The sequence below is a fragment of the Gymnogyps californianus genome, chromosome 3 (genome assembly GCF_018139145.2).
Source record: "Gymnogyps californianus isolate 813 chromosome 3, ASM1813914v2, whole genome shotgun sequence".
NCBI lineage: Eukaryota > Metazoa > Chordata > Aves > Accipitriformes > Cathartidae > Gymnogyps > Gymnogyps californianus.
In genome coordinates this window covers 31705234-31718203 of record NC_059473.1, presented here as the reverse complement: position 1 = coordinate 31718203, position 12970 = coordinate 31705234, and the positions used below count along the sequence as shown (strand labels likewise).

Here is a 12970-nt window from a genome sequence, read left to right as displayed (position 1 = left end):
ATTTTTTTTTTCTTTCATCAGAAATTGAATTCACATTAGTGAACAGTAGAACATGAGAGGTTATTAGGTTCTAACTCATTACAAAGTAATACATTCTCAAATGGCAGTTGTGAAAATATGAAACAGGACTTTGAATCTGACAGGAGGGAAAGAAGATGAAGTAAATCCAAAGGATGCATCTACCACTCCCTCATACTCTTCTCGAAAACTTTTCTTATGAGTTCCAAGGATTTAGGGTACAGCTGGTCTTACAGTATAATGCAGTAGTGCCTTTTCCTTGCCTGAGCGTGTGATAGAAAGGTAGTTTATGATACTGTGAATTCACTAGTTTATTTACCAAAACATAGTCTACTGGAGTGTGCATTACGAGTGGTATCCCATTGCGATTTTCTTGTTTCTGTTCATTTTTCAGCCACTCCTTCATTAGAATTTCCATTTTCTGTTTCTGTTTTATTCTTTGGGGAGTATTTGTGCCGTGTGTAGTTTTTAAAGGGAGTTACAGGCCATTACCTGTATCTATAAAAGAACTTGCTTACAAAGGTAATCTGGTTATAAAAGATGTTTCTAAAGCATGTTTGTAAAGCATGTTTTGTTGAAAACTTGCCTTTGTCAGTTGTTAATTATTTTTCTTAATTTCTATCATAATTAGCTCCTTGAGACCCAATAATAATGAGCTCCCAACCTAAACTGGGGGGATTTTACAAATGGAAACTTTTGAGATAGTCTGTTCTTCAGGGCTGTTTTTTCAAGTACACTTGCAAGTATATTAGATGTGGTGCTGGTTATCAGCTCTGTCTTCATATTCCTTTTTGTGGTGGCCCTTTCCAACCCATCCTACTATTGTGACTGGAAAAGAGCGGTTCTAAAATCAGCTTCCTTAGGCTAAATAAATAGGGAGTTTGTGATGCTAAAAAAAAATCAGAATCATGTGGGGTTTGTATGTGCTTTCATTTAATGTAGAAGTTCTCTGAGACGCTTTCAAAATATATATATGTGTGCTTCCTCTGTTTCCCTCATAGAGGCTGGGCTGAATGTCTGCCTCCAGCAGAGGCAACCGTACTTGGGGAGATTGCAGGACACCTGCCACGATCAGGGCAGATGTGAAGGAGACTTGCAGTTCTAGAAGGAGGCCCACAGCTCTCCCCACCTGCAATATCTGCTTTGGCAAACTCTCACTCATATTAAGTAAATCTACATTTTCTGTTAACGTACAGCTGCTATATTTGTTTTACTAATGACAGCAGTCATTAGATGCTTTTGTGTAGTGTTTCTAGTGAAAGCAGGTTGCTGGCAGCTGAATTAATTTTGAGTAGTTATTTGAACTTTACTTTTTAAGAAATGCAAATCTGCATATGGGTGCAGAAGGGACGTGAGGGGTTATTTTCCTAGGGTATGTGTTCTGCCTAGCATCCCACTCCTTTCTAAAAGTTCCAATTAGTACGATGAACTTCATACAAGAAAACATAAATATGTATGTAAAGGAAAATCAGCACTTAGAGTAGATGAAAGTTCTGTTGGGAATATAGTTGACATATCTGGAGACACCTTGGAATTTCCCAGTTGATAACTGTGGATTGAAATGCTGTTGCAATTATGGAATATCATCCATACTAACAGGATTCAAAACCACCATCATCATCCGTATTGCAATACCAAAAGTAGTCTTTGTGTATAGTTTAATTTTATACTAAGTTTGAAGAAACCAGCTAGGGTACAAATGAGTTTTATGAAAACAGTGTGTTTTCTCTATTGAAAAGTTCTTTGGAATAGTTATCAATTGGCTTACAGATTTTAATACTTTAATTAAAATATGTATGTAAGTAGCGATCACTCTAAATGTAGCTGGATTTTTATTTCCCGAAAGCAGTGGTGCGTGTCTTTAAGTGCAAGTCCCTCTCTCTCAAATGTGTAATACATATGTCTGTATAAAGAAGGGGAACTGAAGATGAAAATTGGTTGACTAGACTATCTCTCCCATTTCAAATCTTGCCTGATTGACAGAATTTTGGTTGCATCTGTTGGTTTTCAGCAGCAGCTGCTCAGTACTACTCTTGTGTATTTGCAGGCCTCTGGAACCCTGTAAAGCTTTGTGCACTGTCACAGGGAGCTACAGTATGATACAGGTTTTCACCATCAGTGTCAGCTCTCTAAAATGTGATTTTCACCACTTTTCTCTTTCCTGATCCTTGCAAAAAACCTGTCACCTGCTGGCCTGCCTTCCACTCTCCCCGCCCATACACTATAATTATTCTTAATGCCTCTGTAGATGACTTACCCATCTGTTGTGAATTCTGCAATTAATTCTTAATTAAATGGGATGAAATACTGTGTCTTCAAGGAACACTGGAGCAGATTTCCATCTACAAAAATGTGAGGAAAGAAGAATCTAAAGTCATTGACAAAGGCTGTTCTACTTGAATTTAACATTAAGGTGTTTTTCTTAGCGAATGCCACAATAAGAGTTTTGGGTGGAGTTGAGTTTTCTGCCTCTTATTAGTAACAAGGGATTTACCTGTCTTTGCCTCTGAATTATATTTGACTCTTGCTGACAAACCTTCAGCCTCTAAATCCCTGCCTGAATTGTGTCTTGTCATTACTAAAATAATACTAATTTTCTTCTTTAGCCTCTTGTATTATGAAAGGAACTTGACCTCCTTTTTCCGTAACAGTATCTTTATATGACATATATAGGAGCAATTAGAAACATATACTAGGTATATTAGAGCTGGGAAGGGTTGGGAATACAGCCAGTGGTCAGAACTTTGTGGTGGTGTTCTTTTTATTTGTGTGTGTTGGTTTTCTTGCAGTGTTCTCCATCAGGGTATCTCTAATGCTGTGTGAAGCTTTCTTGGCTTTTACATCAACAGCCTGGTGAACAAAAAAAGTTGTCTGTTATCCAAAAAGTACTGATCCTCAAGAAAGCAAGTGTAGCAGCCTAAGCATCATGAGATTAAAGAAGCTTTTGCATCTCTGGCTATTCAGGTTAGGCAGTCTCAATATTAAGTTCCTGAAATTATAGAGGCTAAAATTCTTAGTCTAATTTTTCTTTGCTATTGTACAGTAAAATTCACTGATGATTTGTCTTCAGATAGTAAAGGTGGTAAAGCTTCTGTGTGATCTAAGAAGGAAGAATGACTAAACACATTGCATGCTTTTTTAAATCAAGAAATTTGATAGTCATCAAATAAATCTGACATGAATATTGGGGCATACACCTTTACCACAAATTAAAAAAGAAGAAATAAAAAGGAGATTGTATATTTTTCAGTAGCACTATTTACTTCTGTTGACATTTCTGGATGTTTGCTGTGGATTTATATGGTTCTAAGCAGTAGATTTTTAGGAGTGGTATAAAAAATGAGCCTCAGACTGGAATTTTGGGATATAAAGAGGTGAGTTGGGGGGGTGTTGGTGGTTTTGTTTGTTTGTTTCTTTAAATTCTTTGGATAGAATAACCACTCATCTCCTGACTTCAAGGATTAAGGTGGTAAACACTTGGGCTCTTGTTTCGTTGTGACCCCTTCAGCTGGCACAGAACTTATTTTTTTATAAGACCTTAGCAGAGCACAAATAATTTAAAACTGCTTGTCTTGGGAATACTTTCAAGTGATGGTTGTAGAAGACTAGTTGATAGGAAGACTGTGTTGAAATCTAGGGCTGTCATGGTCTTGCTTATCATCATGGCTTCAATCCTGTAAAATATCAAAGTGGCTTGGAAGGAAAGGGAATTTTTTTTTTAGCTTAAACAAAAAAGAAGAGTCAGTTCAACAGAATAGTCAATTACAAATACATTGGTATAAGAGAAAAACTTGGTGTTAAGCTCAACTAGAACTGCCTTTCTAGAGGCTTTTAGAATACTCTGGGAAGAAGGATTAATTTTGCAGAAAAATACATTCTACTATACCTGTCATTATAGGCTGATGCCTTATTCCAAGCAGCAAACCCAAGTGACTTTCCTGATTTTTTTTTTTTTTTTTTTTTTTTCCCTTTGCTCTTCTTTCTCTTGGATAATCTTTCCTGTTTCCTGTTGTGGTTGGTAAAGAATTCTGAACACTTCTAACTAAGCATCTGGTGCTGACAGTGACTTTTTCTTTGAATAAGAACTGGTTTAGTTTATGTGTGTTTTATTTACTGTGAAAGAAACCTTTTCCCAACAGGTCACAGACAATCCCAACTGTAAGATGCATCAAACACTCAACAAAGGAATGTTCTACTTGTCTCCTACTTGGAATACGTATTTCATAAGGATGTAATGTATCTCAACTCAAGCTTAATCTGCTGTATTTGCTCAAGGAACTTAGCTAAAATCTGCTGAGAAAGAGAAGAGTTTGTGTTCAGCTATGGTTTCTTGCATACTCGATTCCATCTACCAGATTCCAACTGTAGGTCTCAGCACAGCTCCTTTGAATAGGGCAGCATGATTTTAAGGGATACATTCAAGGATATTCCTTTGTCCCAGAAACTTGTCAGGTTGATGATTCTTTAATATTTTAGTAGGGAAACCATTGTGGGAGATCTTGTGGTATAGCATTAATCATCTTATAAAGACTAATTCATATCACTGCTCTGAGCATCAGAGCATTAATTTTTGCTTCCGTGGCTTTCCTATGTAAAATATTGACTATTTAGATGAAGATATGCAAACCAGTGTAATATTTTTCCATGAATAAAGAGGGAGATAGCATATCCATTCATCATGAGAGGGAGTCAGCTTCTGAAATTAATTTTCAACACCAGGTATTACTGTTCTATCTGTCAATTCCCTGTGAAGATAGAACAACAAATAATCTTTAAAAGACCTTGTTGCAAGTCATTCCTTTTCAGTGTGACTTATGTGGACCACGTTAAGTAAAAGGATCAGCAAAAGTAAAATCTTACATTTTGGAGAAGATAGAGGCCAAGCTTCTGGTTTGAGCATGTTTGTCATTGTGAGAGGTTCTGTGTGTTAAGGAAATTCAAGCAGGAGAAGATGTCCATAGCCAGGCTATTATCTTTGGCTTTCTGTTGAAATAAGGTCACACACAGAGTGCTAGATGTACCAAAGTTTTGATTTGCCTTAGGAGTTTTGTTCTTTTAATGTTTATGCTAAAAAGTAACTGCCTCCTTTCAAATGGATGTACGTAAGATTTTTGCTTGGTTGCTCAGCCTGTTGCAGTTATTGAAGTCTCTTGCGCAGCCTAGCTAGAGTAATTGGGGGGGGGGGGAAAGACTGAATACTGTCACTTTCCATCACTTCTAGACCAGTAAAATTAAAAACATCTCTAGTGGAGTATAATAATCTAGGAAAAGTACTTAGTATTGCTTTTAGGGACATTTACCATTAAATCAGGCTTTCATTTTAATGTTAAAGAATATTATACTTTCCCTAAGTATTTCCAAATGGCCCATTGTGCTAAAAGAAAAGATTGTAGGGTATTTGCAGGATCAGAAATTTTTGTGTCTGTTGAAAAGCTAACAATAATGTTATTTTGATGGTATTTGAGAAATGTGCCTGAGACTGTGACCTGTGATACTTTGAAAGAAACTTCCATTAAATATTAACTGATGTTGCAGAGATATTTTGGAACTGGCAAAAGATTTTTTTTCTGTGTTGCCTTTTTTTCTGTACTTCCTAGAATTGGCCTTACATGTGATGTAAGCCTTTGAAATGACTTGAAAGTAGATAATAATACTTTCATATCTATAGCTGTTAAATTCATCCACAGCCATTAAAACACCCTAACAATGGGCACTGCTGTTCTGCTGTTCTCACCTACTAAAACAATGTGTCTTTGGAAAAAATTATGTTCTCTTGTTTCAGTTGCACTGGAGCTCCAATCTTTCATATTCTCAAACTGATTTTATTCCCAGTGAGGGTGGTGATGCTTAGTGTTCTTGCTAAGCCCTACCTAGAAGTAATTCAAAAAGTAGTAGTACAGACTACTAAATCAAAATATTTTTCAGCTCTGGTCCTGTCGCCCAGGATGTTGTGTTCCCTTTCATGTTGGTATCATTGGCAGGTTTAATAAACATCGTCTCTTTTCCATCATCAGTCTTTAAATGAAATGCGAAGTAGTATTCTACCAGACAAAAACCCAGTCAGTGCATTCTTCCTGGGTGAAGCAAGATGTGAACTAATCTTTTTTGAAAGTTGCGTTCCAGTCAGCTCTGCACACATCTGATGATAGTTGTATCTAAATTATGTTTCTGTAGATTGTTTTGCATGATGCTCTCACAAAACATTACAAAAACCTTTCTAAAGTGAAGATAGGACATCTGTTTCTTCCCTTTTGTTTGCAAGGGCAGTTATCTAATTTCTGTAATGATACTGAAAAAATGTAGTGTATCCTTGTTGAATTGATGTAGGCTGTTAATTGTGTCTGTGTTAGATTCGAGGTGCACACAAGTGGTTTGCTTATGTTTTCTAGTATTTGTGTGGAAACTTCACTTAATTTAATTGATCTGTAGTTCTGTGGTTGCTTCTTTTTGATGAAGCTACGTGTGGGCACAAATTTGATTAAATAGTAAAGGTAGCTCACTGAATAAAAACAATCTGAAGTTAGTGCATGTGGTTTCCTTAACTTGCAAGTGTAAAGAGAAAAGAGACTGTAGAGCCAGCATCTGAGAGAAATGGCTCTCTGAAGCATTTTGAGTATGTTAGTAAGAATTAACATTGCCCCGCTTGCCCTGATGCCTCTTCTGCGGTAAGGCAGATAGAGCTGCAGGAGTTACCGTGTTGTTTCTCCTAAGGTAAGATCAGAATTTTTGTACTTTCTGGCCTACCCATCTTTTTGCTCTTGGCTGTGTGTATGGCCCAGTAGCCATGTCTTTTGTTTCATTATATTGTCAGTGGCTTGTATTAGAGCTCTACCAGTGATCTGATACATGATCTTAGGCAAGTTATTTTACCTTTGTCTACGTTCTTTTCACTGTTTTGTTTAGAGTTGGCCAGTCTAGATTTGAGCTTTAAGTGGCTTGCAACAAGCCTAGCTCTTGTGCTGGGGCTATAAACAATTCTCAATGATGTTAGGCTGGCAAGACGACTTCTGGGTTATCAGGATCCCTAGATACAGAAAGCAATGAACTGCTAAGGTTCTCCATTGTTTTTGCTACTGGGACCTGTCATATGCCCACCAGCCCACAGGGGTGAGAGCTCCAGAGACCATTCCTCCCAGTGAAACAATTTGTGTTGCTCTTTCTCCTTTTGCAGCTGAGATTTTTGGTTCTTTGTTATGCAAAGATTTTGGTACATGACTTAAAAGGTGTGAAAAAGTTGGTCATCCCTGGCCTAGACACTAAACAGTTTTACAGTGATTTTTGTGTTCATAAAATGCTCGCTCATCACTGTGAGACCCAACTGCTGTTGTGGTGTTCCAGATAAACAGGAGATATGAAATAGTCACAGATCATAAACATACGTGCTTAGTTGTCATAGCCTTAAATACCTGATTCTGAAACTTGCTCATCTGGAGGCTTACTGTGAGACTTTTCCACAAGGGAAAAATTAAGGGTTAAAATAGGTAAGAACGACTGAATGTTGGTGTATTAAAACTAAGATGCATCCCAGGTATCTGGATGGCAGGGATAGGGAGCATGTAAACATGTTACTGTGGCATAGGTAGAGAGTTGTGACCTGCAAAATTGTATACAAAGTAGAGAATTTGATGGCTTTGACTGACTGATTGATATTATTCTAATAACACTCTCAAACCAGGGCATTTTGTGTATATATTTTCTGTGTTAAAATGGGAAAGAAGATAGTTGGCACAGATCCTAAAGTTTCTTATGCTGTTGTGAGAACTGCTGATCAAAAGAGAATGGGCCTCCTGCATCTTTCCCACCTTTTCTTCTTTCCCAGAATCGTAAGGATGAATATTTCTAGTATTCACAACATCTTTACTATGTCAGTCATTTGTACCCTGTAGAATAATGTTAGCATCTGCTACCATCTGTAACTGCTTAGCACATTCTTCTCTTATCTTCATTTTTAGCTGTACATCCTTGACCCCTGGACCTAGCTGTGATCGGTTTAAGCTACATATCCCTTATGCTGGAGAAACACTCAAATGTAAGTTAAAAACTATTGCTATTGCGTCTTGGCCTTTCTTTCAGTGTTCTATATCGTGTTAAGTTTTCCAGTGTGTCTAACTAATTTTATGAGTTTTGAGATACCTGTTTGTTGTTTTTCCTTAAAGCTTCAGCTCTGAGAACACACAACTGTAAGAATATCTAATTTTTAAGGTAAATTTACAGCCTTCCTTGATATTACAAATGTGAAAACAATGAGTCCTAAAAGCCAAAAGTAATCCCACCTCCCCCTGTATTTCTAATAAAATGTTATGACTAAAACAATCTCATGACCATTTTTAGACTCACTTATGATTTGTGTATGCTTTGTGTTTTTTCTTTCTTTTAGGAAGAGTTCTCCAATAAAAGAAGGCAGTCTGTTATTTTATTAGGTATCTCTAAATGATAACTGGTATAATTGACCAGATTAGAAAAATGTGACTTTGGTTTTTCTGATTTAGTGGTGTGGTTAAATCCTCCTTACCCTTGGATGATCTATAGATAGCTGGCTCATTTGCCCACTCTTCAATTAGTCGATGTTTTGTTTCAAAGGGTTAGAATAAAATTTGCTTTTTTGTTTTTTTAGAAGGTAAAAAACAGTTTTCTAAACACTTGAGTTGCTGAAAAATGGTAAAGTTGTGTTGTTTTTTTATCTCTAACAACTGAAATATAAGAGAGGATGAAGAATTTCAGATAAAGTAAAATTTAAAGCTTGGCAATTTTAGATTTAGCCCAGCACTGGTGAAACTACGTCTGGAGTACTGTGTCCAGTTCTGGTCTACCTAGTACCAGAAAGGCATGGGCATATTGGAATGAGTCCAGCAAAAGACCACAAAGATGACTGAGGGACTGGAGCATCTGTTGTACAAGGAGAGGCCAAGAGAGCTGGGGCTTCTCGAGAAGAGAAGGCTCAGGGCAAATCTTATAAATGTATATAAATACTTGATGGGGGGGGGGGGGGGGGGAAGAAGAAGATGGAACCAGGCTCTTCTCAGTGGTGGTCACTGAAGGGAAATGGTCACAAACTGAAATACAGAAAATTCTGTTTAAATGTAATAAAAAAAATTTTTTGCAAGGATGGTCAAACAGTGGAACAGGTTGCGCTCAGAGCTTGTGTAGCTTGTATATCTCCATCCTTGGAGATACTCAAAACCCAACTGGACATGACCCTTAGCAGTCTGCTCTTGTTGACCCTGCTCTGAGCCCAGCGACTGGACCAGGCAGCCTCCAGAGGTGCTGTCCAATCTCAGCTATCCCGTGAGTCTGAAAATACACTATCTCGAGGAGTAAGTACTCAGTGTGAACAGAAATGTTAAACACTTAAAACACTTACTGCTTTGATAGTATCCATTTAGACTGCATCATACACATGCTATAGCTCTCCAAGACATTTTAAATATTGAGAATGTTGTATTCCTTCTGTAGTAGTTTTTCTTGTCATTACGTAGTGCACTGGAAGCCCTCCTCCTTTATGAACAGAAATAACACAATTAAACTTCCTATCATTAGAAGTACTTTAAAGCTTCCATTTGGCACCTGTAAGGAAAGTTGTCATTCCCGGAAGCTGGTTTGGGAGTTTGCTCGTGTGCTCGAGAGAGGAGCTAGGCTAATGTATGAGTCTCCTATGACTATTTTATCTGTTCTAAAAGTATGAAATCATGGCTCAAAAGCCTTACTAATTGTTCTTTCCCAAAAGATAAAAATGGAATGTTAAGTCCTAGCTAGCAATTATTTTCAGGAAAAAAAAGAAAAAAAGATGTGGCTATGCATTTATTCAGAATTTTCAGTAAGTAATGGCCATATTATATGAAGCCAGCTACCCTACCAAGCAGATTTTTTTTGTCCTTATTTAAACTTTAAAAAAAAAAAAAAAAGTGATATTGTGTACCAGGCTCAACCTTTTGAGTCTTGATGTGTCCTGCAATGTGTAGTACTTGAGACTTGTTTGATGGCTACGATCAAGTAGCAGTTGAAACAAGCTTCACTGGATGACATTGCTCTAGAGAATGGTATCATATTTTCTATGGCACTGTAGTAACTCTCTCATTTATCACCATACAGGGCCCTATTATTATATTCTGAGAGCTTTAAGTCTTTACTTGTTTTTAAGTAGAGGCTAGAATTGTTCCTGATTCATAAAGGAAAATTAGTAGATTAAAGTGCTCATATGCAAGGACATAGGCATACAGGCTATACTAATATACGAAATGACTGAAGTCCAGTTAAAGTACCTAGAAATATGATTATAGACTATGCATTAAACTTCAATATTGAGAAACCAGCTTTTTCTTCCCCCGCCCCAGTTCTTCTATTTTGAATATCACATAAGCAATTAAACAAAACAACTATAATGCTAGTGCTCTTCTCCACCTTCGCAAAACCCAAACCACACAATTTAACCATGCTATATATTTTAACATCACCAACTGAAAGTGGTGTAAACAAGCATATCTTTTCCAGAGGTACCTAATAATAGCAGTGAATTCGAGTAATAATAATCCTTCGCATTTTGGAGGATGTTTGAAAATGCTGTGCATCATTCAGTCTCACAGCATGTGGAATAAATAGTCATGCAAGCAGATTCAAGAAAGCTTTAATAATGTTGTGTTTAGATCTATAATGATGGCAGGGGAAGACGGCCATGGTGTGCAACCAGAGATTTGTAGATACTTTGCTGTAGGCTGTTGCTAGATATGTTATCTTTCAAGGGCAGAATATTTCTGCAAAGGAAAGTTGCGAAATCTGCCAGAATAAAAAGATTGGGTGAAAATATTCAGGATCTCCAGTGTATGGTCTTCATTATGTGGTGCCCAATACAGGCAGAAGTGTGTAGTTCCTTTGTGGTTTGCGTTACATCCTCTTTGCAACAGATCAGATCTTTGCATATCATCAATCATAACCGCTGCCACTGCACAAATACCCTAGTATGAATCCTAGTGTGTAGAAAACTGTTGGTATGCTACTTTAGAGAAGTATAACTGCATAGTCACAGTCCTGTTTTCCAAAAGACCAGGAAGTTCGCTGTTTTTTGAAAAAGGGGAAAGTGTACTTGCAGGCAAGGCAGTGGCTGACTACCTGTAGTGTAAAATAATTGTTTTGTTAGCTTTGGTAAGATCAAACATCCTGTGTTAAGAATGGCTTGTTGGTAACTTTAATACATTTTCTTGAGATCCAGTTAGCTATTTAATAATTTTTTTCAGATGTCATGTTCACCTTTCTCTTGCATGTATTCTGAAGTGCTGGAACGTTACACTGAACAGTTATGCAGCTCCAGCTGGGAACCCTGGAGACTGTGGAGATATCCACAGTTTTATACTGGAGGAAATATTATGTCAGTGTTGGAGATAAATTAGTTTGTCATACTAATTGTCTTCCATCACACTTCAGAAATTTTTACACGATGCTTTCAGAGAGACACTTTTACTGTATTTTCTTCTGTAAGGGAAACCATAAATTTTGTGTTTTCATGGCCAGAATGGTTGGAAAACTTGAGCCTACTCTTGGTAGACTGTCAATTAAAATCTGAGACAGCTGTATTGTTTTTATTAGTTCATCTAGCACTCAATGCTGCGACGTTAAACTCAGTGCTTTTCTTTATATTTGAATTTTTCAGAGCTCTTAATAGGACTTTTAACTCCAAGAAGACTGTCTGTAATATCCTGTAAGAGGTTGAATCTGTGTTCCAAGGACAAAACTTATTCTAAGCATTGTGGTATGCAGAGTTGTCCTTTATTGCTAACTGGACAGCCGTGTCTGCTGAGTAAAGTTCTTTATCCTTTCTGGGAGAAGTATTTATGTATTTTGAGTTGAAATGTTTTGTAACTCTTGCAGACATATTGGTCTTCCTTGCTAAAACATCAAGGCAGGTGTCATAGTAGAAATTGTCAGGATAAGCAGAGTTATGAGCTGTAATAGTCTTTATTGAATAATATTAATAATTAAAATACACCATTAAGAATCAATTCCTTGGTCATTGCAATTTTGTTCAGCAAACCCTGGAATCTCTTGGTTTCGGTTTTCCATCTGCACTCAAGCTTTCACTGCTTCTTGCTACTAAGAGAGCCTGACTTTTTTTTTTTTTTTTTTTTTTTTGCCTGTGCTCTTCACATTTTCTTTTTCAGGCACTGATGCCTCCCTCCGTCTCTGTCCTTGAGTGCTGTCATCTGGAATTTCACAGTGATTAAACAATGTGTTGCCCTTGCGATGCTACTGTTCTCTGTGGCCTCTTGAACTCTAGTATTTTTTAATCTTCTGTCTGATTTTCACTGTTTTTATGTGAGTGGATTACAGCTCTGGGTTCTACTGCCACCACTTTGGTTTCCTTGATCCCGAAGAACATTTCTTTTGTCTCGTTTGAAGCTTAGTTTTTCTTTTTTTTGCTTCTGATTTCTGTTTCTTAGTTTCTTACTCAGTTATAGGCCTTAGAGGGGGGAAATCACAGTTTTGCTGCCTAACTAGTCTAATAATATTGCCCATGATATACTGTACAGAATTTCATCTGCTTTTGTTCCTGTGATGGAACTCTTTCAGTAAGTTCATCTAGTCTTCCTGTGGCTTTCCACTTTAAGGAAGTCATTAGAAAAACAAAATGATAAATATGGAGAAGAGCCTGACCTCCTTGTTGCCCTTTTAAAAGCTGCTTTGCAAATTTGTTTGCTAAACACTTGTTTATTATGCCAATAAACAATTGTAAAAATGATTTTACAAGTTATTGTAAGATTCAAGATTCTCATAACTAGGTTGCTGCAATGCATTTGTCAGTTTTCTGTGCACCATTAGGTTATTTTGCACTGGTTGTGGTTTAGTTGAGGCTCTTATGGGAAGGACTTTTTGGTCACTGTAATTCAGATTATACTTAGGTGATATCATTACCTGTATGGTAAGTGTCTTTTTGCTCGGTCATGCAAAGTACCAAAGATTTTTC

The 12970-nt window shown here is 37.1% G+C and overlaps 1 protein-coding gene across 3 annotated transcripts in view; it reads left to right on the top strand.

Annotated features, from left to right (window-relative positions):
• The window catches only part of BABAM2 (BRISC and BRCA1 A complex member 2), a 178416-nt gene that overhangs the window by 13536 nt on the left and 151910 nt on the right, over window positions 1-12970 (top strand). For all 3 annotated transcript variants that reach the window (XM_050893630.1, XM_050893629.1, XM_050893631.1), the window contains exon 3: window positions 7971-8047. In XM_050893630.1, coding sequence (XP_050749587.1) covers window positions 7971-8047 — 77 coding nt within the window. The remainder of the gene's footprint in view (window positions 1-7970; window positions 8048-12970) is intronic.